The sequence below is a fragment of the Vicugna pacos genome, chromosome 15 (genome assembly GCF_048564905.1).
Source record: "Vicugna pacos chromosome 15, VicPac4, whole genome shotgun sequence".
Taxonomy (NCBI): domain Eukaryota; kingdom Metazoa; phylum Chordata; class Mammalia; order Artiodactyla; family Camelidae; genus Vicugna; species Vicugna pacos.
This window is the reverse complement of record NC_133001.1, coordinates 9,331,657-9,358,006: the sequence shown is the minus strand read 5'-3', so window position 1 is coordinate 9,358,006 and position 26,350 is coordinate 9,331,657. Positions and strand designations below refer to the sequence as shown.

Genomic DNA, 26,350 nt, shown 5'->3' with positions numbered 1-26,350 from the left:
TTTCATCATTTTATTATTATTTTGTTTAATGGAGATACTGGGGCTTGAACCCAGGACCTCCTGCATAGTAAGCATGCACTCTACCACTCAGGTGTACCCAGCCTCCGTCTCCCCCACCTCCCGACACAATGTTTCTTTAAACATGCTCATACCATGCAGCCAGCTGGCTTCATCTCCAGAGCCATTCTTTCTCCTTAAGATGAGTTTGCATATCTTTGTTTGCATGATTATTTACTGATTTTACTAGTCCACTGCTCAGGGAACAGTCTGATTTGCTTGCTTTCCAAATTTAGGGTGACTGGGGAGGAATGCATCACACTGTTGGCTGTATAGCCTGCAGAAATGTTAGCTGGAGTCAGATCCTGTTCCACGTGCCTGCAGTCGGCCGTGAGGACATAGGAAACTTTATGCTGGAGTCAGCCCCTGGCTTGCCAATTTCTGACAATGATACAATAGGGCACTTTGTGGGATAGTGTAATAATTACCCTTCTGCATCTCCTATAGGTAAGCAGTAGGGATGTGTTCTCAACACACCTGATTTTTCTTTGTCAATTCTTCATAAATTATTTCTGAAAATTTATGTAATCTTACCTGAAATAGGTTGAACATATTTACAATTTATTATTCCCGTAAGTAACTACCATTGGGATAAGTCTCTTATATTTCATTCCCAGCTTTCTTTCAGTTGTTCTAAATGTGCTAAAACCTTCAGGAAGCCTGTCCCGCACCCCATGTGAGGAGTTCCCATATTATAAAGAAGGCGCAGTTTCCCACCCACATCCTGTATATAAGCTGTAGGTTTTTATAGACGTCATGAACATATGGTCCCTTCAGTCTACATCTTTCCATCTTGAAATCCTGATGCTTTTAAGGTCATTTGAGCCACACCCAAAACTGAGTGTGTTTGCACTTTACAGATGTAAAAACTAAGGCCCAGTTGCTCATTATTTGCCGCCTGTGAGCCGCAAAGGACTTGGTAAGATCCCAAAACAAAGTTCTTGTGAACTTGGTCATACTGTTCCATTTATGGGACTGTAGGCTGATCTTCAAAGAGAAAGAGCAAATGAATCAAAGAGGTGGAGACAGAAAAGGGTTCTTATAAAATATCCTTGGCTCTGCAGGCAGGTGGAAACATGGGAGGACGTTTACAAATGGAGTTCAAGGAGAAGGGCCTTTCATCCCTTGGGGGCTGACCATTTTATGCAGCTGAGAAGAGGCCTACAGCAGTTCTGTCACTGGAGGAGGGGTGTGTTCCATTCCTTCCCCCATTCTTGTCAAGAGTTATTAAGGTGCCCGGTACTGTCCTAGGAAGCATTTTTGTGGGTTAACTTATACATATTCGGGAAAGGGCAGGGGAGGGATAAATTAGGAGTTTGGGATTAACAGGTACACATTACTATATACAAAATAGATAAACAACAAGGATTTACTGTATAGCATAGGGAACTAAATTCAATTTCTTGTAAAAACACATGGTGGAAAAGAATCTGAAAAGAAAAAATATACATGTATGTATATGTATAACTGAATCGCTTTGCTGTACACCTGAAACTAACATTGTAAATCAACTACACTTCAATAAAAAATAAAATTGAAAAAACAAAAAAAATAGTTAATGTATTTTAGAGATGTTACCGTAAAACCAACAATAATAAAAACAATAATAGTTCTAATTAAAAAGAAACTTTACATGTATTATCTGACACCTAATGGAAGAATCAAAGGGGACCATTTTCTGCGTTCATTTCTAAAATCTATTTACAAGCTCAGTTGGTGCTAGGAAATAATAAATATACAACAGCGGTCTCTATATAAATCAATTTATGCTGTGTGCCGTCCAAGTTATAAAAGAAGTTGTCTGGCTAAAAGTACCCTGTGTTCAAGTGTGATGCAGATTTTCCCTTTAGTGAAATATTTCTAGCTCACTTAATAACAACTCTCAGTATTTCCAGAAGACTTTGCTCAAGCAGTCACTGAAATTTGAATTTTACATAATGTTCACATTTCATGAAATATTATTCTTTTGATTTTTCGTCAACTGGTGAAATTGTAAAAAACCATTCTTAGCTAGTAGGGTGTAGAAAAGTAGAATTTGGCCCGTGAGCTGAAGTTTGCTGATCCATGTTCTATACCATTATCTTGTAATATTTTCATCTTACTGGTATCAGAAATTATTGTTTATTTGTGGGGGAGTGGGATTAGGTTTATTTATTTATTTAATCATTTTTAAGTGGAGGTAGTGGTGACTGAACCCAGGACCTCATGCGTGCTGAGCACACGCTCCACCACTGAGCTATACCCTCCCGCCGAAATTATCCTGCGTGTGCATTTGTTGATTTGTTGTCTGTCTTTCCTGGTACACTGGAAGCTCCTTGAAGGCAGGTGGTTTGTCTTATTCTCTGTATTATCTCTATCAGCTAACACAGTGCCTGGGATAGAGAAGGGCTTTATGAATATTTGGTGATTGAATGAATAAATCCATATAGTCAAAGAGCCGCTGAATCCAACCAAGTCTTCCTTCTAAATATTTCATAGGTATATCCTGTTCTTGGCCTCTGTTTTAGTGCAGATCTATATTCCTGTGCTAGTTCCTCCAGCCTTCCTGACCCCTTGTCTCTGACTCCAGTCCACCCTGTAGAATAGTGACTTGCTGAAGTCTGTCTTGTCTTACATCATTTCTCTGCAAAACTCAAAACCTTTTCACTATTTTCCCATCGTCTGCAGTATAAAGTCAGACACCTCAGATGGACATACATGGCCCTTCGTAATCAGTTCCCCACCTGTTTTTTCAGCCTTACCTCTGAGCCTTCCTGGAAGGAGCTCACCGCTCCAGCAGCCTCATTGCCTCCTTGTCCCCAAAGCCACTGCCCATTCCCACCTCTGCACCTTTGTTCAGGCTGTGCCCCAGAACCAGCTGACATTCGCCTTAGGAAGGGCTTGACCCCTAGGTAGGATGAGGTAGGTCCGCAGTGAGTGATGGGAGGAACGGAGCTGAGCCTCAGAAAGCGGATGATGGGGAATAAATGTGGCCAAACGTGACCTGATTGGTGATAAACTGGCGTAAGAAGGATGTAGTTGTTCAGGGGAATGAGTGCTGCTTGGTAGGGTTCACTAGGCCAGTGCTTTACAGACCACTGTGCAGACAAATACTTGGGGTATCTTGTGAAAATGCAGATTCTAGCAGTAGGTCTGGGTTGGGGACCTGAGATTCTGGACTTTTAAGAAGCTCCCAGGGGATACCCATGCTTCTGGTTCTAGGACGATTCTTGACTGTCAAGGATCTAGCTAAACACTTAGGGAAGGAGCCTTTTCCACAGGACCTGGATACAGAAACAGGAGCCAGTCGGCCTGCCCCTCAGAGGCCTGCCCACACTAAAGACATTGCTTACATTCTGAACGACTGAATAAATGTGTGATGACTCAAGTCTTCTTGATGAAAGAGGGGGAGCTGAAGAGAACTAAGGGCAAAGCTTTGTATATAAGGCCACAGCTTAAAGGCAAGAAGCACCTTTAAGTCTTGAGATGTTGGCAGTGAAAGTGATCTTTGGGAAATGAAAAGCCTAGTATTGGTTGGTCTGATGGCCTGGCATCATACACGAATGCTCACGTGCACACACACGCGCACACACGCACACACACTCAGGGTGAAGGCTGGAGTGCAGTCGTTTCCCCCATGCAGTTGGATTATCTCTTCTCTCCAAGGAGGCACCTCTTCTGGTCCACTAGAGCTTCCCAGCTCAGAATCCAGGTTTGGCTTGAGTACAAGTAATGTATCTCACCCTAACTGAGCAAGAGGCGTCATTCCTGTAACGTGCATCTGCAAACAGAAGAGCAGGTGGGAAAGTATTTTGCTGGTGCAATTGCCCGTTCAAACAGTTTCTCTTTAATTATTAGCCTGTCCCTCTGTCTCTTTGGCTAATCAATAGCTGGCCTTTTGATGAAACTGTGTATTTATTTCCCGGTGGCTTAACTTTGTGCAAACAGTCAGTTATCCTGATTAATGATTTTAATGACACTTCTCTCATCACAGTCATTTCCCCTCTGCTTTTATCACAGAGGAACTTCTGCGTGGGTGACTGAACTCTGATCCTGACATAGAGTCACAGCCATGGTAAGTTTGGAAGTGCCTCAGCCTCCGTGGTGCCAGCCTCAGACAGGTACAGGATGTGTGCCCAGGGGCTGCTGGCTTAGACAAAGGGTTGTTTGCTCAACAGAGGGGAGGGAGGAGGAGATGGAAAGGCAGTTTCTTTTTTTAAAGGAACATCATTTTAACTTCTTTCAGGGGTGGTGAGTAGCCTGACCCTGAAAATTAACTCAAAGAGAGTCTCCTTTGAATCTTTCTAACATCCTAAGATACAGAAACAAGAGAGAGTTTTCTCTCTGCAGAAGCACTGTGTGTTCGTTATAAACATTTTAGGCAAATAGAAAGGAAAAACTAAAAATCCTGCAGTTTCTACCCCCGGGAGATGACTGGCATCCACATTTTGGGGTAACCCCGTCATTTCAGGCTCATGAAGAAGGGTGTTTCTTGGCCGTTAGCTTGTCACCTCCCTCCTGCTTTTGGCTGTGACTGGATTCCTTGGAGTTTGCTTATCTGATCTCTGGGACAGGCAGGGAAGTGGATCCCTTTGAGAATTCTATAAAGCTCACAGCTCACAGCTGATGTGGAAGCTGAGCCTTTCAGCTGCAAACCTGGCTGTACCTGAGGCTGGCCACCTGCTCTCCTCCTACACCCAAATACGGTTTCTGAATTGGCAGATGACCCTGACCCCTGCCTTCTGGGAAGAAGTAGCAGAAGTAGAAGCTTATATCTGGAGAGGAACTAGACACTCTGCCTTCCTTTAGGAAGATGGGTGTGTAAACTATCCTGAACAAATAGTAATAGTATACTCTTAAATTTTTTTTTTACATTAGACATTCTAGAATTTTCTTCATCATCCCTGACTGTCAAAGGCTTATTAATGTCTTCCCCAAATCTCTCATACTTTCATTTAAAATCCATTTTTTTCTTGATGGGTTCTCCCTGGACATGTAGAACATTTATTCAGAAATGTATGTGGTGCCCCCACTTTGTGCCAGACAAGGTATCTGGGGGCTCAGAATTAATGGGACGCTCTTCCTGCCCTTGGCAAGCCCACAGCCTTTCTGTGTGTGATGGCTGTAACCAAATGACTCCTTTGTGAGCTTTCCATTCGACAAAAATTACCTCAGTTGCTCTCATCTTTCCTCCTAGAACCTGTTTTTCCATTATGACTGTTATTTATTGGACAATTAAAGGACATCTTTAAAGGAAAGGAAACCCATACAATATAGTCACAATATTGTATCCTCAATTATTTTCCATCATTTTATTTTATTTTATTTAAAAAAAATTTTTTTAATGGAAGTACTGGGGATTGAACCCAGGACTTTATGCTTGCTAGGCACATGCTCTACCACTGAGCTGTACCCTCCCCGCTGCATTATTTTATTTTAGATGCTATTCATATGATAGTGGTTTTGAAATAGTAGTAGTGAGAACGTAAAGAACAGTTAGTGTATTCACTCTAATCTCTGCTATGCTGACACACTTATATCACATCTTATAGCATATTAAAATTATTTACTCTAGAGAGGGCAGTTACGGGTGTTTCAATTTTCTTCTCATTTCTTTAAAAAATTTTTTTCCACATCTCTACAAATATGATTAACATGTCTAAAAGGAAAACATGTTTTTAAAGCCATTGTATTCAAATATTCAGTGATTTTTATAGAGGTGTAATTTACATATAGTGAAATGTACAGCTCTTAAGGTCACTGGAAGATGAGTTTTGACAATTGTATGTACCGTGTAACCCTCTTATAAACATCCAACACTTCATCACTCAAGGATCCTTCACATCCCTTCCAGATCAGTCCCCACCCTGCTCTGCACTCCACTCCAGAAATAGAACCACTGTTCTGGTTGCTTTCACCATTGATTAGCTTTGCCTGCTCTAGAACATCCTATAAATGGAATCATAGAGTAGGAACTCTTTTACAGTGAGCATTATATTTTTTGCAATCCATCCGTGTGGCTGTATCAGCAAGCAGTTTGTTCCTCCATTCCTTTTTATTGCTAAATATTTCATTATACTGTATTCCAATCTTTTGACGTTTATCATCTTCATTATTATTTTAACACCTGAATCACACTCCATCGATTGTGATAGAACACCGATTTCTAGCTGTTTTCATCCTTCTTCCCTGCAGCCTTCTCTGTTTCCTTTGTCTGCTGGCACAAGAAGCCTTCCTGGGGTGGAATCCCCTGCCTTCCCGGAACAGACAGTGACACATTATGCCCTGGAATTTAATCGATACGGATACTTTAGAGCTAAAAGGAACAAATTTCCCAAGCTTATCTTGTTCCTGGAAAAAAGAGTCACTAAGAATGCTAATTGATAAGCTGAACTAACTTGGCAAATTCCTCTATCGATCCATTTTGTTAGGTTTTAATTTTACTCCCATAGTAGTGTCCCTCAGCAATGCAGTTTGCTTTAAAGTCAAATGTAGTCTTTGAGTACATCCAAATTCTTTTCAGTATTGAGTTCCAGAAGAGCCTTGTGAAACACTTGACTCAGAAAGCTGTTTCAAGGCAGGACCAAGGGCTAAGCTAGGCCATTTGGAATTCTGACGGCAAATCACCAGTTTGCTTGTTACTAACGATGTATAGTAGAAGAAGCGAAGCGAAGTACCTGTATTAATGTCCTAGGGCTGCTGTCACAAGGTACACAAGCTGGGGGACCTTAAAAGTATAGAAACTTATTGTCTTACAGTTCTGGAGGCTAGAAATCCAGAACCCAGGTGTTGGCAGGGCCCTGATCCCTCTGAAATCCGCAGGGGAATCCTTCCTTGCCTCTTTCTAGCTGCCGGGGCTTTGCTGGCAGTCTTAGGCGTTCTTTGGCAGAGACTGGAGTTGAGCAACACATCACCATGAGGAGTTCTCCCTTTGTGTCTTTGTCTTCACGTGCTGCTTTCTTGGAAGGACACCAGGCATGTTGAATTAGCTGCTCACCCTACTCCAGTATGACCTCGTCTTAATTTAATTAATTACAATTAATTAATTAATTGCAGTGACCCTATTTCCAAATAAGGGCACGTTCTGAAGTTCTGGGGGTGAAGACTTCAGCATGTCTTTTCTTGGGGGATGCAGCTCAGTGCCCAAGGAAGTTAACGTCATGGAGTTCTCCTTTCCTCTGTCAAGTGTGTAGAGGGTAATGAGTGAGTGCGAGACACTGACCGTATCCAGGAGGTGAAACCCTGGTCTTTCAGCGTTGAAGACCCACACCTTCTGGTACTAGAGGCCTTTGGATGGGCTTGCTGTGGACCACAGTAGGCCTGAGAGGTCCAGGCCAAGGTGGACTAGCTCCTAGAACTCAAGTCTCACTTGCTGGAGAACTTCCCTAAGGGTATTAAAAACCCTCCATTCCTTTACGTGGCCCATGTTACATCCTTGGAACACATTAAAACATCAGAGAGCCTCAGATCAATTTTACATTGTTTTTGCCACCTTGTACAAATGCTCTGTTCTAGATTTTGCTTTGGCATTACCCCATAAGCTTGCATTAGGGATATCATCAGAAATAGATATAAGAAAATCGCTATTACATTTATCGTGGAAATGTTATTGAGGTCATGTAAAATAATGCTGTTAGTGATGATAGCCACTGAGTCTGAGTTTCTGTTTTAGAGTTAACTGTTTGCTGTTTGTGCTAAGTGCTTTGCCCTGTTACCCTGCTTCATTATGGCAACAACCCTGTGGGTTGATATTATTCTTAGTATACAGTGAGAAAAATGAAACTTCACCTAGAGCACACAGCTAGCAAGGGCTGAAGCCAAGACTCCAGGCTGGGTGGGTCTACCCGACTCCATTGCCTGCACTCCTTCCTGCTAAGCTGAACTACCTCTCCCACCGGGGGACTCCTTCACCGAGACCTCCGGATGAGACTTCTCCCAGTGTTAGGATTCCCTTTATAGTGCTCATGACCCCCCGAGTGATGCAGAGGAGACAGAGCTGACCGTCTCCATGAATATCAGGTTTTACTGGAATCATGAGCACAAGGCTAAGAGGGTCCATTTTAACTAAGGCTTATGTAAGATGTTAAACCCTCTCCCCTTGCTATAATGCAGCTATGTCCCTATTCTGTTCCGCCCCATCACCATAACATCCTACCACTGATAATCTGACCCATTCTGCCATTTACCAAAAGGGTCATTATCAGAAAAGTCAAGAGAAACAGACCTACTATGCGACCTCAGCCCTGAGGATAGCCTCAGCTATCTCTTCTTTCCCTCAGCGTGTGAGCTCTTAGCATCTTAAAAGCACACAGCACTCTGTTATGAACAGAGGAATGTTTCCAGAAGGGTCTGAACTCCACTGACATCTGGGTATCAAGAATATCACTCAGATCCTTCCCTGTGTGCAACTTCAGCCAATCAAATGCGCACCACAGTGGCATACACCTGACAAACTAGCTAAGGGAAGAGTGATGAGGCAGGACAATTTTAGAAAGTGCTGGTTATGACTAATTAGGCCAGTTTGAAAGACAGAAAAACAGATTCCAGAATATCATAGCACAGGTTGCTAATGGATTTATAATAATGCTTAGTGTCAGCGAACAGAGGGGAAGATACATTAAAAACCACAGCTAGTTTGATTCTACCCTCTGCTGCTAAGTCAGGAAGCCCGAAAGAGCTCTGTTAATGCAGATCGCCCATCTCTAAACTCAGTGTTGCCGAAAGATCAGCCCCCAGCCCTGACAAGCCAAATAACTCAGAAACAGGTTCTTGGAGCTTAGAAGGAAAGAGACAGCTTTATTGCTTTGCTGGGCAAAGGGGACTCACAGTAGGTTAATGCCTTCAAAACTGTGAACCCCCCTTGGGGATGAGGGTGGGGTGGTTATATAATAACCATAGTTTAAACAATAAAGCATCAAGATCACAATCAACAGAATCATTTTCTCATCAGAAGACTTCGAATGGCGTCATGATGCCTCCAGGCGACCAATTCTGTAGAGGCTAGTGGTTGTCACTTTTTTGATCTCTTAAGCACCCAAGGCGTGGTCTTCTTGGTGTTTAGCCTACTTTGTAAGGTTACGGTTCTGTGACCTCCCTGGAGAACAACTCAGAAACCAAGTATGATTATAACTTTTGATTACCGGAATAAAGTAGAATCAGTTAGATCAGTCGCTTTAGTTTTAACAGTGGGCCTGGGAGCTGTGAGTAGTAACTGGTTGGTCAGGTTTGTTGACCATTTTAAGGGCAAACATAAGAATAAGCAATCTGTTAGCCTAAGTGCGGCCATTTTATTATTTCTCCTTCATCAGTACAAAGAAAAGCAGGGCTCTTCTTAAGCAGCTAATCTCTCTTTTCCCCTCATGGACACAGTGAGTCTCATTATTGGTTACAGTTCCCTCTTGGCTTTGGTTTCTAGGCAGAGAAACCTGTGGCTCTCGTCAAACAACTACCCAGGTCATTAAGGTCTCCATTTTGGTTTCCTTCCCACCCCCTCCTTTACCGTAATATTCTACACTTCGTGCCCTGTCACTGAATTTCCTCACCTATTTACTTATTTTTATATTGAGTTATATGTATTTCTCTATGCTGCCCCACATAGCATGAATAACATTAACAAATTGGTGAATACATTAGAAATATTAAGAGCACCTTGATCTTACTCAGCAAATTATCTCTCAGATAATCCAATTGAGATGATCCTTACTGTTGATGTTTTTAATTTTTAGTCTGTATTTGCAGAAGGTCAGATTCACTAACTTTGTATCTCTTGTACACATCAGAGTCTGTCTCACTTGAAGACATGTTGATCATTTCTGGTGATGCTAGTCCTCATCTCTGGTGTCTAGACCTGCTGTCTCCTTCTTGTGACTTCCCATCCTTCCCTCTGCCATGCAGTCAGGCTTCTGTCTCTTCTGTTCCACTGCAGAAGCTCTTGTCAGGGTCACCTGGAAATTCCATGTTGCCAAATCTGACCATCCCTTCTGTGTCCTCCACTTTTACCTGCCTTAGCAGGCACTGACCACTCCCTCCTTCCTCAGCTTCTGGACAGGCACACGAACCTGGTTTTCCTTTTAGCCTCAAGGACCATGGTCATCCATTCCAGGTGCTTCTCTGCATGAGAGGCCCCAGCTTGTCCTAGGACCCCTTTCTACACTTTCTCCCTACGTCATTTCATCCAATACCATTCGTATGCTGATGTGTCCTAAGTTTACTGCTCACTCTAGACTTGACCTCTGAATTTACATTGTATAACCAACCATCATTTTGACAACTCCACTTGGATGTTTAATGGGCATCTCAAATTTAACATGTTGAAAATAGGACTTCTAAATCCCGCTCCCCACTGCCATCCCAAATCTGGGAGTCCTCCAGTTTTCCCCATCTGGGTAAATGATGCTACTCTCCTGCTTGGCTGCTCAGGGAAAAAGCTTTAGAGTTACACTTGCTTCTTTTCGTTCCTCACCTCCCACGTCAGTCCATCAGCAAGTTCTGCCGCCTTTGCTCTATAACATGTGCTGAGTCTGTCTGTTTCTTTCCATTTTTACTGCTTCATCCTCGTCTACCATCATATCCCTGGATCTTGGCCCAGATTCTCAACTAATCTCTGTATCTCCCTACAGCAACCCAAGTGATCATAAAAAAAAAAAATTATGACTTTTGCTTAATTTTAAGTTTTTTTGGGGGGGTCAGTTAGGTTTGTTTATTTGTTTTTAATGGAGGTACTGGAGATTCAACCCAGGACCTCATGCAAGCTAAGCAGGAACTCTACCACCCTGCCCCCGCCATGATCTTTTTAACGTGTAAATCAGATCATCTCCCCCATCCGTTTGCTGAAAACCGGCCAGTGGCTCCTACTGCACTTAGAATAAAATGGAAACTTCTTACCGGCTTGTGAGGAGGGTCCTTGTTTCCTGTCCTAGCCACCTCTCTGTTTCTCTTTCTTTTTCATTTTTAAAAATTTTATCATGGAAAAGTGTTGTGAACGAAAAATAATGCAAGCCATGTCAGTAAACAAAGAATGTGAAGCCATCAAGTCATCAGCCACTGCCGACAGTGAAAACAAACAGCACCTCCCACCCCCAACCCATCCCCCCACCCCTAACCCCATCCCTGCCACTTCCACACCCCCACAACCTCCTACCCCCGCCTCTGCAGCCTGAGGGGACTCGGGATGTGAAAGCACAGGACACTGGCCCTAGATAGCTGGGTACTTATCAAAGGAATGATTTCAGTGAGCCCAGACGTTTGCTCCTTCCCATGCATAGAAAAGCACTCAGTTCTTTAACTTGAGATGTCTGGTTTTCTTTAACAGTAATCTTTAATGTTCTGAATTCCTGATCTTTGTTGTAAAACTCCTATATATCCTGGCTCCTCCCCTACGTTTTCGGAGTGGTCCCTCAGAGCGATCTGAGAGGCTGTCCTCCTGGGCTCGAAGGAGTTGGAGCCCTCAGAAATGTCCGCGGAATAAAATATAGCTCTCAACTTTTAGGCTGTGTATTTATTTCAGTCGACAGTGTAAACACATAGGAAAGTAAACCAAATATGAAAAAGAATCCCTTTGTGCCTGTCAGCAGCTGTGAACTCCTGGTCAGCCTTGTTTCTCTCCACTTACTTCTCCCACCTTGTGTTATTCTGAAGCAAATTCCAGACATCTTATTGTTGCTGAAAGATCGGCCGCCGTCCCTGACAAGCCAAATAACTCAGAGACAGGGTCTTGGAGCTTAGAAGAAAAGAGGCAGCTTTATTACTTTGCCGGGCAAAGGGGACTTCTAGCAGGCTGGTGCCTTCAGAACTGTGAACCCCTCTTGGAGATGCGGTAGGGTGATTATATATAGCCACAGCTTAAACAATAAAGCACCAATAACAATCAACAGAATTATTTTCTCATCAGAAGACTAGAGTGGAGTCATGGTGCCTCCAGGTGACCAATTCTATAGAGGCTAGCTGTCACTTTTTTGATCTCTTTATCTCATAAGCATCCAAGGCGTGGTCTTCTTGGTGTTTAGCCTACTTTGTAAGGTTACAGTTCTGTGACCTCCCTGGAGAACAACTCAGAAACCAAGTATGATAATTGCTTTCAATTACTGGAATAAAGTAGAAACAGCAAAATTAATAGCTTTAGTTTTAACAATGGGCCTAGAGCTGTGAGTAGCAACCGGTCAGTCAGATTAACTGACCGTTTTAAGGGCAAGCGTAAGAATAAGCAATCTGTTAGCCTAAGTGTGGCCATTTTATTAATCCTCGTTCACTATCCTCTCACCTATATGCTATTTCAATGTATGCATGATTCAAACTCTTTAAAAAAAAAAGATATATAACCACAATACCATTATCATACCTAAAAACATTAACACTAGTTACTTAGTGTCACTAAGTATCAAGTCAGTGTTAAATGTCCAATTGTCTCATAAATGTCCTATTTTTTTACTGTTCGTTTGATTCAGGATCCAAATAAGTTTCATGCATTATGATTATTGATACTCCTATTTATCTCTTTTAAGCTGTATTTATCCTCCATCCTTCTCTTTTCTAATTCTCCTTGCAACTTACTTGTTGAAGAACCTAGACCATTTGTCAAACAGTGTTTCTCACAGTCTGGGTTTCGCTGATCACAGCCCTGTGGTGGTGAGGGTTAACATTTTCTTCTCTCTCCTGTTTACTGTAAATTGGGATTTGGCCCTAGAGGCTTGACTGGATTCAGGTCTGATTTTCCCCTCCCTAGGTAGATAAGACAACTTCGTAGGCAGTGGTGTCATTTCTCTTTCCACTCCCCAGCTTGCCCACCAACTCGAGCCTCCCTGGCCTCTGTCCTGCTCCTCCCGCAGAAGCCAGTTCCAGCCTCAGGTCCTTTGCATCCGCTGTTTCCTCTGCCTGGAACACTTTCCCCGATCTTTGCAGTCAGCTACTTCCTGTCATTCTGATCCCAGCCTGAACATCACTGCTCAGAGCAGCCCCTCCAGGACCTCTCTGCCCTGTAGCACTTCTCACCACCAGCTGCCTGGTGGAATATTAATTTCTTGGCTTGTTTACTGTCTGCCTCCTGCCGAACTTGAACGTCAGCTCCAGGAGAGCATGAGCCTCATGTCTCACAGTCACTGCTGTGTCCCAGCACGTGGAAATGCGTCTGGCCCACGTGGGCACTCAGCCAACGTTTGCCGCATGAGATGCCGCCATGCTGGTGGGAGGGTACCTGTCAGTTACGTCTCTCTCTGTGTACTCAGGCAGCCAAGGGAGGCACCGTCAAAGCTGCTTCAGGCTTCAACGCCTCCGAAGATGCCCAGACCCTGAGGAAGGCCATGAAAGGGCTCGGTAAGTGTCACCATAAGTGTCCCACTGGAGGCAAACACCCCCTTGTGTGTTGTGCAACACAGAGGGTGTTGTGTCCACAGGCAGTTGTGAGTCAGTCTCACTAAGAAAACACCATGGGAACATGTTGGCTTTGCAAAGCAAACTTGGTGGGAGGGCATTAATTACTCACTCTTACTCCAGAATTTTAAATTTAATGCACTCATTCCAGATTTCCCCAATTATTTAAACCTCTTTTGCATCACAGCATTATGAATTTCTAGAACTTTAGAAATGTATTTGTTTTCCAGTTAACTGATGCATGCTTGTAGTGCCACAAGGTTTACAAAGCACTTTCACAGATGTTATCTTAACGGATATACGCTGTGACGTAGCGGGAGCAGCTGGTGTTATTGGTGTTTCCACCCCATTTTACAGATGTGAAAGTGAGACTCAGAGAAGGAACACGCTAAGGCACATAGCACGTAGCACACTCAGCAGAGCCCACCTGAAGCTCGGGCCTCCCAGCTCCAAGCCCGTGTTCTGTCCCTGAGTCAGTCCCTCTGCCTGACTGTGACGGGTGTAGCTGGGACGGTACCCACATGCGATGTGTGGCATTTTAGGTGAGAAGGCCAGACCAGAAGAGCTTGTCTTTAGTGCACAGCCCTCTGGAAGCTCCCGAGGGCAGAGTCCCTCCAGCCCGGTGGGCACAGCCGTGCCGGGGCGCTGCAGGCCACGCTGGCCGGGACCCTGCCTCCAACCTTGCCTGGGTGGGCATTTAGCCAAAGACGTGCTCTCTGGTTCATAGCTGCTATTTAGAATCTCCTCGTGATTTGGATAAAACTGCTTGATCATGAGGTGTTATTTCCCAGTTTTTCTTTCCCAAAAGAGCTCATCTTACCTAGCCCCAGTGCTACTAACAGCAACAATCACAATAATGGGGAACATTTATTAAGCTCTCCTATGAGTCCAGCAGAGTGTGTTACAAAGTGTGTTCATTCCTTGCTGTACAGCAAGAACACCATCCTTCAGAACGTGGACCACATGACATTCAGAAGTCCCAAAATCAGAATCAGGAGACATTGAACACAGCCAGCCCTTTTCAGTGCCTGCTGTGTGGGCCGGTGCCAGGCGGACGGTGAGAGAAGACAAGGACTATAAACCCCGTCCTGTGGTCCGAAATTCCAACAGTCAGTCAATGGATGTTAGGTGGCCAAGGCATGCACAGAAATGTGATCAGTTCATAATATGATAGCAACAGGAGGGGCACAGAAAAGATCCCATTAAGGGTCAGAGAGATCACATGTCATCTGGGGGCATCAAGCAAAACTTCCTGGAGGATGTAGAAATCAAGATGGGCCTTAGGAGATGAATTGAGCTTATTCAGTAAATAAATAAATAGATAAGAGAGGATGTGTTTCAGGTGAACTGGAATAGCATGAGCAAAGGCAGGGGATGAGTGTGACCATCCTCCTGTTTTCCATTTTAGCTGAGGCCTGAGGGAGTCGCCATAAATACATGGAGATGTGGCTTCCAGCAGGATGTGCTTACAAAGCGGGAGTTGGCTGGATAGGAGCCTTCTGAAAAGGCAGGTACCACAGGGAGGTCCTGAGGGTGCTACTGACATGGGCGGATGGCCCAAAGGCATTGGCCAGGAAACCACCAATGCCAGGATCAGGATGCTACATAGAGGGGTTAGGGAGACATAAGCCGTAGACTGGTGACGAAGGAGGTCAGGAGAGAGGAGTGCAGTATAGTTGGGTCAAGTACAGTAATTCAAGAGCTAAGTGTCTGGATTTGGCTGCCTGTATCCTTTCATGTGGGTACTTAGAATAGTGAACGGGGTACTGTGGAGAGTCCCAAATGGCAGACTGCAGCGCCGGTAGTAAATCCAGCAGATGGTGGGGAGCCGTCCTGTATCCTGAGCAGGGGGGGACACCGTGAGAGTTGGTCTTTTCAGGAAAATGAATGTGGCAAGACTTTGGGAAGACCGGTTACGAGGTGAGAATACTAGTTAGCCGACTCTACAGTTATCTAAGAAGAAAACCTCAACTGGAGTGGTGGTGGTAGGCATTAAAAAGAGGCGACGGATGCAAAAAAGCTTTTAGAGCTAGATTGTGCGTGACTTGACAGGGAATTTGAATGTGAAGGAAGAGAGAGGGTACAAAAGTTAAAGCTATTTTTAGGATTCAAGCCTGACAAACCAGAAAGGGGTGGTACCTTTCACAGAAATGGGGTAAATTAGCAAAAGGTGACGAGCTTTCTCCCGCAGCTGAGAGTTCTGCAGGAAAAAGGATGCGTGTAGCTATTACCCTTCCTTTTTTTTTAAGAGAACAGAGAGTAGGTTTCTAAGGTATGTATTCTTAAAATTTTATAGCTTCTTCCCTATAGCTCACATTTTTGTGGATCTCTAATTTTGCAAAGAATAACTTGGTGAATCTATATTTTTTTCATTTCTCCCTGAAATGTTTCAATTAGACTCTCCTCTGTAACTCATCACAGCTCCTCATATAATATAAACAATGGAAAACGGAAAACTCACCCAACGTACGTGAATATCCAGCTGTTACTAAGACGAAAGACCAACGCGAAGGGTCAGAATAAAGTCTCCCTGTAAAAGCTGCTGCAAGAAGCAGGCAAAATTTAGGCCATTTTAAATGTGTAATTCATAATGAAAAGTTTTGGTAGTGCATTACATCTTGGGAATTCATGGGCAGTTATAAAAAGGTTCCCAATCAGGGATCAGGAAAGATAGCTTGGAAATGAAAAAATGTATTTACAGATCTCAAAACGCAGTGGATACAGGGAGCAGCTAATTTAAACCCTGTCAAGTGCCAAATCTGTGAATTAAAAGATGGGTTTGAACTGTTTCAAAACTCAGAAGATGAAAAAGAGAGAAAAACAAGGAGAGAAAAGGCAAGAACATGGAAGATAAATATGGGCGCTCCAAAGACATGATGCGAATTCCAGAGGAGGGGAAGTGCGTGATCCCAGATGACATTTATTAGCTATTTAGTAACTGAGCTAAATAATTCAGTTAATTGTTTTAACACTTGCAGCAGCCCTGCGAGGGAAAACAGTGTGACCACTCCCATTTATAGATAAGGAAACTAATGCTCAGAGACGTTAACTACTTTGCTCAGTGGTAAATAGCTAATTAAAGGAGAGACTGAGACTCAAATCTCGTGGCTCTTTACCCCCCAAAGTGGACAAACCTCTGAACAAGAACTTCTTTTCTTAGCAAGCTCTCTGCGTGTGTTTGGGTTCCTCCAGTGTCCTCAGAGGAACCCGTTTTTCTCATTTCTCTCTCGAATCACACTCACTCACCATCTCTGCTCCACACCAGGCACGGATGAAGACGCCATCATCAACGTCCTGGCCTACCGCAACACGGCCCAGCGCCAGGAAATCAGGACGGCCTACAAGACCACCATCGGCAGGGTAGGCAGCCGACTCTGTGGCTCCGGGTGGTTGGCGAGGATCCTGACAGGCAGCAGGGAAGCGGGGGCCTCTTCCTTCTTGATTCCTGAAGTAGTGGCCCTTTGTGTTTTTGTTGGTGGTGATGGTTTTTAGTGTTTTTTTGTTTTTGCTTTTGATTGAACTATAGTTGATTTACAATGTTGTGTTCGTTTCTGATGTATTGCATAGTGATTCAGTTATACATATATATTCTTTTTCATTATAGCTATTACAAGGTATTGAATGTAATTCCCTGTGCAATATATTAGGACCTTGTTGTTTATCTATTTTGTATGTAGTAGTTTGTCTACTAATCTCAAACTCCTAATTTATCCCTCCCCTCCCCAACTTTTCCCCTTTGGTAAACATAAGTTTGTTTCCTTAAAAAAATGAAAATAGAGTTACAATATGATCCAGCAATCCCACTCCTGGGCATATATCTGGGTAAAAACACTCATTCGAAAAGATACATGCACCCCAGTGTTCACAGCAGCACCATTTACAATAGCCAAGACCTGGAGGCAACCTAAATGTTCATCAACAGATGACTGGCCCTTTTTTTTTTTTTTAAAACACAGATCCTTTGCCTTATTTAAAGCTGTTCTTGGAGGGAAAGAAAAAAGTTTCAACATATACAGAAGTCCCTCCACCGTACCTAGCCAGACATGATTTCAGGGAGCTCTTGATTCACAAACTCAAAGCTAAGTTTAGTCTCATCTCTCACAAGTCCTTGCGGGGACTTGGGTGTGGAATGGGCTCAACCTCCACCCTTCTGAGCACCGGGCAGGGCTAAGCTTCCAGTGTTGCTCAGCCTGGTGTCTTTTTTTAGGTCACTTGTGGAGGAAGATCCTCCAAACTGACTAAAATATTTAAATCCAGTTTGTTCTAAATAGGCTCTTGTATGATTCAGAGTCTATTCTGACTCTTCTACGTAAACCTGTTTGTATATATATGTATTTTAGTAGCTTATGCATTCAGAGGTTGTTCAGTCATCATGTTTTCCCCTTTGGGTTTGAATCCCACACCCCTGAGGAACCCCGTCTCAGTCTCATTTTCAACAATTCATTTACCAGAGTCACTCACCCAGTCTTTCCACATCACTGAAAACCTACCTGCCTGATTAGAGAATCTTTTTATTGAGGAAACACTATCAGTGAGCACGTCCAGGTCTCAGAGTACTGTAACACCATGATAAGTATTTCTGTTCTTGGATATTTTATTAACGTCAGAAACAGAAAGAAGAATACCATATGCTATCACTTATATGTGGAATCAAAAAAAATGATACAAATGCACTTATTTACAAAACAGAAACAGACTCACAGACATAGAAAACAAATTTATGGTTACCAACTGGGAGGTGGGGGTAGGGGTTGAGGAGAGGGATAAATTAGGAGTTTGGGATTAGCAGGTACAAACTGCTATATATAAAATAAACAACAAGGTCCTGTTGTATAGCACAGGAACTATAGTCAATACCTTGTAATAATGTATAATGAAAGAGAATATGAAAAGGAATATATATATATATAACTGAATCACTATGCTGTACACCAGAAACTAACACAACATTGTAAACCACTATACTTCAATTTAAAAAATAAAAATAAAAAATAAAAAAAGTAAATACAAAGAAACTAAAACAAAGATTAAATTAAAATTGAAAATGCTAGTCAGACAGGGCTGCTTTTCAAAGACAGGGATTAACCTGTCGGGTGGGACAGGGCTGGCTCACCTTTTCCCGGGAGCATCTGCACACAAACTTTGGCTGAGCACCAGTGGAGAATGGAGTTCTTCCCATCAGATTACTCAGACTATCTTCCAAGCATTTTAAAGTCTTCTCCATTCCCAAAGAAATTTAGCGCCCATACACATAATGTGTGAACTAGAGACAGAGTGTCGCCACACACTTAGGGTTGATGATTCTGCTTCAGAACTAAGCTAATCTGACAGCAGTTTGTTAAGATGACCAATGTCAATGGATCGACTGAACGCTTATTTATTTGTTCATTCATCCATTCGACACGTGAGGATGTAACAAAAATATGCACAATAGATTGAAGTACAGTGTTGTGGACTCAGGTTTGTGAGAATCAGAGATCTAAACTTGATAGCAAATTGTCTCCTTATTACTTGGTTGATCTTAAGCAGGTTCTTAAACTCTCTGACCTGTTCTAGGAGGAAATGTGACTAAATGTGTTTAGAATTTGGTCCTTTGTCCAAATAATTACATTTCTTTTTAATAACTGAGCCTTAAGAAGTGATCATGAATGATCCACAAAGATGCAGCTAAATGCCTGTGTAGAAGAATAGTAGAAAAATAAAAACAGAAAGAAAGAAATTGTATTGTGCCTACATAGGGAACTATCTGTAGCTGTTAAGAGTGTTGTAGGTGAATATTGACTTGGAAATATATTCAGGGTATGTTGTTAAAGGAGCGAATACACTGATCTCAGGACCCCTGTACACTCTTAAATTATTGAGGACTTTTATGTTATTGTGGGTGACATCGATTGATATCAACCATATTAGAAATGAAAATTGAGGACATTTAAAAATATGTATCTGTTAGCTTATTTTAAAAACAATAATAAACACATTACATGCAACAGAAACAACATTTTTAGGAAAAAGAGCTTTATGTTCCAAAGCAAACCAAAAAAAGTTAGTAAGAAGATTGACATTGTTTTATATATTGCAAATCTCTTTAATGTCTGTTTAATGGAAGACGCTGGATTCTCACACCTGCTTCTGCATTCAGCTTGTGGCCATACGTGGTTTTGGTTGGAGTGTGGAGAAAATCCAGTCTCACATAGGCAGTTGGGAAAGGGAGAAGTATTTTAGTGTCTTTTCACGTAACTGAAGATCTGTAGATGTGTCAAGCAGCCTTTGGAAAACTCCAGTGTGCAACTGTGAGAGAATGATGGTGTAATATCAGAACCCAGCGTCTCACAGTCTTACTATAAAGGTGGTTTCACGCACACGGGCCCCAGGAGGGGATCTCAGAGGCTCCAGACATCCCTGGACCACACTGAGGGCGGCGAGTTTAAGCTACCACAGCAGTTAAGCAGAGCGCTTTCTTGCATCGCAGGAGCTGCTGGATGACTTGAAATCGGAACTGAGTGGCAACTTCGAGCAGGTGATCTTGGGGCTGATGACGCCCACCGTGCTGTACGACGTGCAGGAGCTGCGAAGGGCCATGAAGGTGCGTGCCCCTCCCCTCGGCTGCGGGGCTGGCAGGGCCAGCGCGGACCACTGCCAGGCTTTCTCAACACACTGTGACAAGGGCCTTCTGAGAGTGGGGAGGAGGAGGTATAGGAGAAAGATGTCCCTTTATGTAGGACGGCTTGAAAACATGACATTACATGATGGCAATTGTAAGTATACAGATCTTTCCCCCTAAACTGGGGAATCATTTGGTGTTTCCCGGGGCTCCTTGGGGAGTGCTTTCTGGCGCAGCTCCACAAACTTTCTTGCTGTATTAGAGACTTCTGAGATGTGGAACCTTTGACTGACACCTCTGGGTCTGCTGTGAGCTCAAAACTGACCCCCAAAAAGGGTTCTCAGCCTCCTTAGTTACCAGATCCACTGTGCCCTGATCCAGGGTCCTCCAGTTTTCAATGACCAAGTATGTAATTCAGAGACAGTGACCCTCCTCAGCTATGTCAATAAATACTCAGCCAAAAAAAAAAATTAAAATAAATAAATAAATAAATAAATACTCAGCCTTGTGGAAGTTTCTGGGCTAGGCTTTTTGGGAAAACAAAGAGGTAACAGCCTTTGCCAGAGGATTCTGCCCTTCAAAGGAAAGGTACAGGGGGTCAAGGAAAGACTAAGCCCCCAGGGGGCAGAAACTGCCCCTAACCTGGAACAATAACCAACACATAGAAACAGCCCATAAATGTTTGTTATTGCAAATAATGATTACGATAAACACGTTGGAATTTGAGTGGGACAATTAAAAGTGAGAAAATCCGGTTGCTCGAATTCGGTGAGTTGTCTTTATTCTCTGCAGATTCCCGGTTGTGTTCCTCCTATGCCTGGGACTCGACTTGGTAAACTGAGTCCTGACACTCTCTCCTCTGGGTTTTGCATGTAGGGAGCTGGCACGGACGAGGGCTGCCTGATCGAGATCCTGGCCTCCCGGTCGCCAGAGGAGATCCGACACATAAACCAGACCTACCAGCTGCGTACGTAGCATCCTCAGTGGCCCTGGCTGAGGCCCTGTGCTCTGAGAACTAGACTAGCAGCAGGTGGCTATGCACTGATCAGACACTCCTCATTGAAACGCTGACCGAGGGAGATCCTCAGATCCAAGCTCTGTTTTCAGACGGATCCCTGTCTAGACAAATGGCTTTTCAAGTCTTCTCAGGTGCACCAGCCACTCTACTTAGGCTCCCGGGCGAAGTGTTTTATTACCCTGAAAGCTGGAAAGATGTTCCTTATCCAGCAGAGATTCAGAGGTGCTTGTTCAAGGTTGGTGACACCAGTGAATCTCAGCATTCCAGGGAACTGCTGGGAGAAGCTGTCTGGCCCACCATCCTACCTTCAGACTGGACTGAAGGTCCTGCAGCCACCTCAGAGTGACAGCCATTTACCCCCCGCTGTTAAAAATCTCCAGAGGACGGGCGGGGAGGGTATAGCTCAGCGGGAGAGTGTGTGCTTAACATGCACAAGGTCCTGGGTTCAATCCCCAGTACTGCCATTAAATAAATAAACAGACCTAATTACTGCCCCCTGGCAAAAAAAAAAAAAAAAGAAAGAAAGAAAAAAAGAAAATCTCCAGAGAATAACACATATGAGGAGCCTTTAAAAGATGCATGCCTTTTTGCCCTAATAATATAATAATAATAAAAAAAAACACACAAAGGCTTAGATTCCCACAGTGTTTTTTCAGTACTGTTTGTATTAGCTTAAAATGTCCTACACAGTAGCAGATTGGCTGAACAAAATATTGTCCACACCGTGGACTATTATGCAGTCATCAAAACATATATTGAAGGATATTATTAAATTACATTCAGCAGTGTGGTAGGTGGGTAAATGAAAAAGACAAATTATAAAATGATATGCTATGATCCCATTTAAAAAAATTTTTTTTGACTTTTTGTTTTTGTTTTAGGGGGAGGTAATTAGGGTTTATTTATTTATTTAATGGAGGTACTGGGGATTGAACCCAGGATCTCATGCATGCTAAGCACCTGCTCTACCACTGAGCTATATACCCTTCCCCTTTATGATCCTATTTTTAAAGAAAGAAAAATAATATGTGTACAGGGGGGAAAATGAGGAAGGGTATTCTCCAAAATGTTCTCAATGATTATTATTTCTGGGTAATTAGATTAATGGTGAGGTTTTGTTTTTTCCCCCTTCATTTTGCTTATTTTCCCCTAAGTTTTCTGTAATAAACATGTGCACTTTGGTAGAAAGAAAACAAAACAGTAAGAGGTTTTTGGTAAGTGTTTAGAGCAGACGATTCTAAACCTTGGGAGCCTGGTTCTCACGCTGGCCCCCCTCACCCCCCCTTGCTGACCACAGGTCTTCTCCCCTTGGGGCTGTGATGAACTTGGGCTTGACAGCCCCCTGCTTGTCCCCAGACATGGGTTCAGGAACTCGGCTCTGTTTGCCTGTCCACGTGCAGCTCAGCCTTTCCAGTTCTCCACGTCCTGCAAACCACGCTCAGGATAGACCCCTGGACAGTAGGGACCACGGAGTGGGGATCACAGCCTCGCCCTCTGGGTGTCCCATTTTAAGGACCAGAAACATCTCATTTCCCCCATGATGACGGGCTAGACCTATCTTGACCATTTTACCATAGTTCAGGTTTTGGAAAACTGATGCGGCTCATTTTACTCTCTTGCTAGAATATGGGCGGAGCCTTGAAGATGACATTCGCTCCGACACTTCCTTCATGTTCCAGCGGGTGCTGGTGTCTCTGTCCGCTGTGAGTCACTCCCTCCATTGGCTGCTTTTGACGGGGTTGGGTTTGATTAAGAGGCTCACTCTCTCTCCCTTTTTCCAGCCTTTTCTCATCCTCTCAACCTCCCAAATGTGCATATTCCCCTGTGTTTCTCTTGGTTCTCTCTGTTCCTTTATCTTCTCTCCTTTAGAGACTCTGGCTAGTCACATGTGCCCATCTGTTCTCATTTATGCAGACAAGTACCTGATGCATGGCAGGTGCTCCTACCACTTAGTGCGCTGAAAGTGATGAACATGATTAAGAGGCAGCCCTGGGCTTTGAAAGTTTGTATTGTCATCAGGGGATATACCAGCTACACAGGTTGCTATAACACAGGCGTGAAAGGAAGTGCCCCAGAAAGAGGCACAGAGGAAAAGGAAGGATCAAGGAGAGATTTTTGTTTGCAGAAACAAAGAAACGGCTTCATGGCACAGAAGCTGGCTCAGAAAGGACTCGGAGGGTGGCTAGGATTTTTAGAGGCATAGGTGCGGGAGGGTGCGTTCCCGGCTGGAAGAACAGCAGTACAAGACAAGGAGGCAGGAAACATGGGGTGTGTTCAGGGAACAACTGGCCGGGAAGTCGAGCTGGTAATTCTGTGAGCAAGGTGGAAAGATGAACCAGGATCCTCTGCTGGGAGGAGTCCACACTTTCTTTGGAGAGCAGTGGGGAGCCTCTGAAGGTTTGGGAGCAGTAGAGTCATATGATTGGAACTCCTTTTTAGACGAGCCATGTCATGGCGATGTGTAAGATGAATTGACCTGGAGGCTGGGAGACGAGGCAGGAGGTTCCCTCAGCATTCCAGGTGAGAGAAAAGCAGGACTGTGCTAGTGTGGGAGCAGGGGTGCCAGAAAAGAGAGATGGATTTGCATGATGTTTCACACAGCTTCATGGTTTTATCTCCATCCCTGACCTCCTTCCTGAGTGTGAGACTCTCGTTTCTCACTGCTTTTTAGATGTTTCCTTACAGATATTCTGCCGTCACCCCAAATCAGTCCTGCTAAAGGAAGCTCGAACTCATTTCCCCTCCAAACCAGCTCTTCTTCCTGGCTTGTCTTTTTCTCTTAATGTTGTGGCTGTTCTTCCAACAGCCAAAGCAGAAGCTGGAAATCATCTCCAACTCCCACCTCGCTCTGTCTCCAATATTTACTTAACAATGCCGGCCTGCTTTTTTCAAATTTTATTATTGAAGTATAATTGATTTACAATGTGTTAGTTTCAGGTGTAGAGCAAAGTGATTCAGTTATACACATATACATACTATTTTTCAGATTCTTTTCCATTATAGGGTTACTACAAGATATTGACTATAGCTCCCTGTGCTATGCAGTATACAGTAGGACCTTGTTTATTTATTTTATATGTAGTATTTAGTATCTGCAAATCACAAACCCCTAATTTTTCCTTCCTCCCTCCCTCCGCCAGCCTGCTTTTCTGTTTCCTACTATCTTTTCTTGTCCTCCCAGATTTACCCCTGCTGAGCCATGCCTATACCATAGCACACTGGGACAGTATAGCAATAAAACAGTCAACAAACCAGGGGAAAGTATCCCGTTTTGCCACTGTTTGGCAGTCGTCCAAGGCTTCAACCCTGCCCTCCGGGCAAGCTGGTGTTGGAGAGGGATGGGGCACTTTCAGGGGCTCCTTAAGCCCCACATTGGTCCCTGAGTCTCTTGATCTCCTGTCTGCCCAGCCCCTGTTTGGCAGAATTGATTTCTGTAGGTTTGCCAGTTAGGAAGACAGACGCCAGCTGGAGAGACCCAGGAGCAGGGGGGAGGTGGGAAGAGGTGGGGTGGTAGTGGTGGGGGCAGTCACCAGGCTGCATTTGTCCTCCTGCCCCTTCAACTGTCAGAGACATCCACATAACATCAGGCAGCCACCCTGGGCTCACGCTGTGCTCGGGGAGATCAGAGCCATAGGCATAATGCAAGCACATTCTAAGACATCTGTCCTCTCTTCCTGGGCTGGAATCATGACCCCGTCTGTCTGATTACCATGTCCTTGGGTTCCCAGGTATTCTGTCTTATCAGAGCCCCCAGATCGTCCTGGATGCTCTCTCAGTCTCTTTGGTTTGTGTTTCTCATCCTCAGGGTGGCAGGGATGTAGGAAATTATCTGGATGATGCTCTCGTGAGACAGGATGCCCAGGTGAGTTGAACTGCAGCTTCTTTCTTCTCTTGGACCAGTAAGACAGGCCCGAGTTGGGAGACACCCTCTTCTCTTTCAGTGTATGTTGGCCAGGCTGGGATATGTTATGAAAAAAGATTCTCACAGATGACCCTTAATAGCAGAAGTTTCTTGCAGAGATACCTGGGGCTGGGGCATGGCGTGGCCATCGCTATATAAGCATCCCTGGGTTCCACATTTCCTAACATTGGGACCGTGGTGTGGCTGCCCCACAGAAGTCTGGAGGGTCTTCTGAATCGCTTGGAGGTAAAGGGACCTGCCTTCGCTTTGTTGACCTCAAATTTTTACCTCCCCAAAGGGAACATCGGATACAGTCTATGTAAAATGGCTTGGCACAGTGGGTACCCTGTTGGGTAAAATTAATGCCAAACCCCAAGAGGCAGTTGCTTCCCTGACACCAACCCCTGGTGTATTTACTGTGGCTAGACAACACTAATAATAATAGCTAGTAAAATCATGAGTCCTTGCCAGGTATCAAACACTGTTCCCAACTCTTTGTATGACGTAAGTCATTGCATCCTTGCAGTAACTCTATGAAATAAGTATTGTTATCCCCATTTTATGGACAAGGAAAATTGAGGCTCAGAGAAGTCAAGTTCCTTTCTCAAGTTCACAGAGATAATAAATGACAGAACTTGGATTTGAACCTAGGCAATTTGGATCTAGACTCTGTACTCTTAACCAATATACAACCTTAGAGAGAGATTGGTCCCATTCAGTATGTGAGGTAGGAACCTCTGTGGATTCTGGAGGAAAGAACCTTTTGCTTTCGCTAGAAGGGAGAGAAGTAGATGGGTCCTAAGAGTTCTGAGGATTCAGGGAGGCCTAATGCACCGAGGAGATACAGGAAATTGCCTTCAGTCCGGAAGCTTTGAGGAGGGAGAGGGTACTGAAAACAGTGTAACTCTCTGATGCTTATGTGAATGCCAGCTACCTCAAGGAGAGCATTTTGGGACATGCTGGAAGGAACCTCTATAGCCCAGGGAACCCCATATTTAAATGAAGAGTTAATAAGGAATTTATTTCTGAAACATTATATCCATGATCACTGTTTTAGGCATTGACTAGGTGGAAGACTTGTTTTTTCCTTACAACAAATCTGTGAAATAGATATTATTACTTCTGTTTTATAGATTAGGAGACTGTTGCACTGATTTAAATAACTTGGACAGAAATCAAATAGCTGGTAGAACTGGGCTCTTTGAATCCAGATCTGTCTGATTTTTTTTTTAAACCATGCAATTCATATTACAAAGCTGTAGTAATCAAAACAGTAAGGTGTTGGCATTATAACAGACACGTAGATCAATGGAACAGAATAGAAACCCCAGAAATAAATATATGGTCAATTGATTTATGAAAAAGGAGGCAAGAATATACAATGGGAAAAAGATAGTCTCTTCAATAAATGGTGTTGGCAAGACTGAAC

The 26,350-nt window shown here is 43.7% G+C and overlaps 1 protein-coding gene and 1 non-coding gene across 3 annotated transcripts in view; both read left to right on the top strand.

Moving 5' to 3' along the window:
- Positions 1–26,350, top strand: part of ANXA4 (annexin A4) — a 66,279-nt gene that overhangs the window by 23,031 nt on the left and 16,898 nt on the right. For both annotated transcript variants that reach the window (XM_072937594.1, XM_072937595.1), the window contains exons 2-8: positions 4,057–4,111; positions 13,257–13,344; positions 16,667–16,761; positions 19,871–19,984; positions 20,879–20,969; positions 22,644–22,723; positions 24,826–24,882. In XM_072937594.1, coding sequence (XP_072793695.1) covers positions 4,109–4,111; positions 13,257–13,344; positions 16,667–16,761; positions 19,871–19,984; positions 20,879–20,969; positions 22,644–22,723; positions 24,826–24,882 — 528 coding nt within the window. In that variant the 5' untranslated portion in view covers positions 4,057–4,108. The remainder of the gene's footprint in view (positions 1–4,056; positions 4,112–13,256; positions 13,345–16,666; positions 16,762–19,870; positions 19,985–20,878; positions 20,970–22,643; positions 22,724–24,825; positions 24,883–26,350) is intronic.
- On the top strand, positions 21,407–21,484 carry TRNAV-AAC (transfer RNA valine (anticodon AAC)). The gene has a single exon. It is a non-coding gene; the product is annotated as a tRNA-Val (tRNA).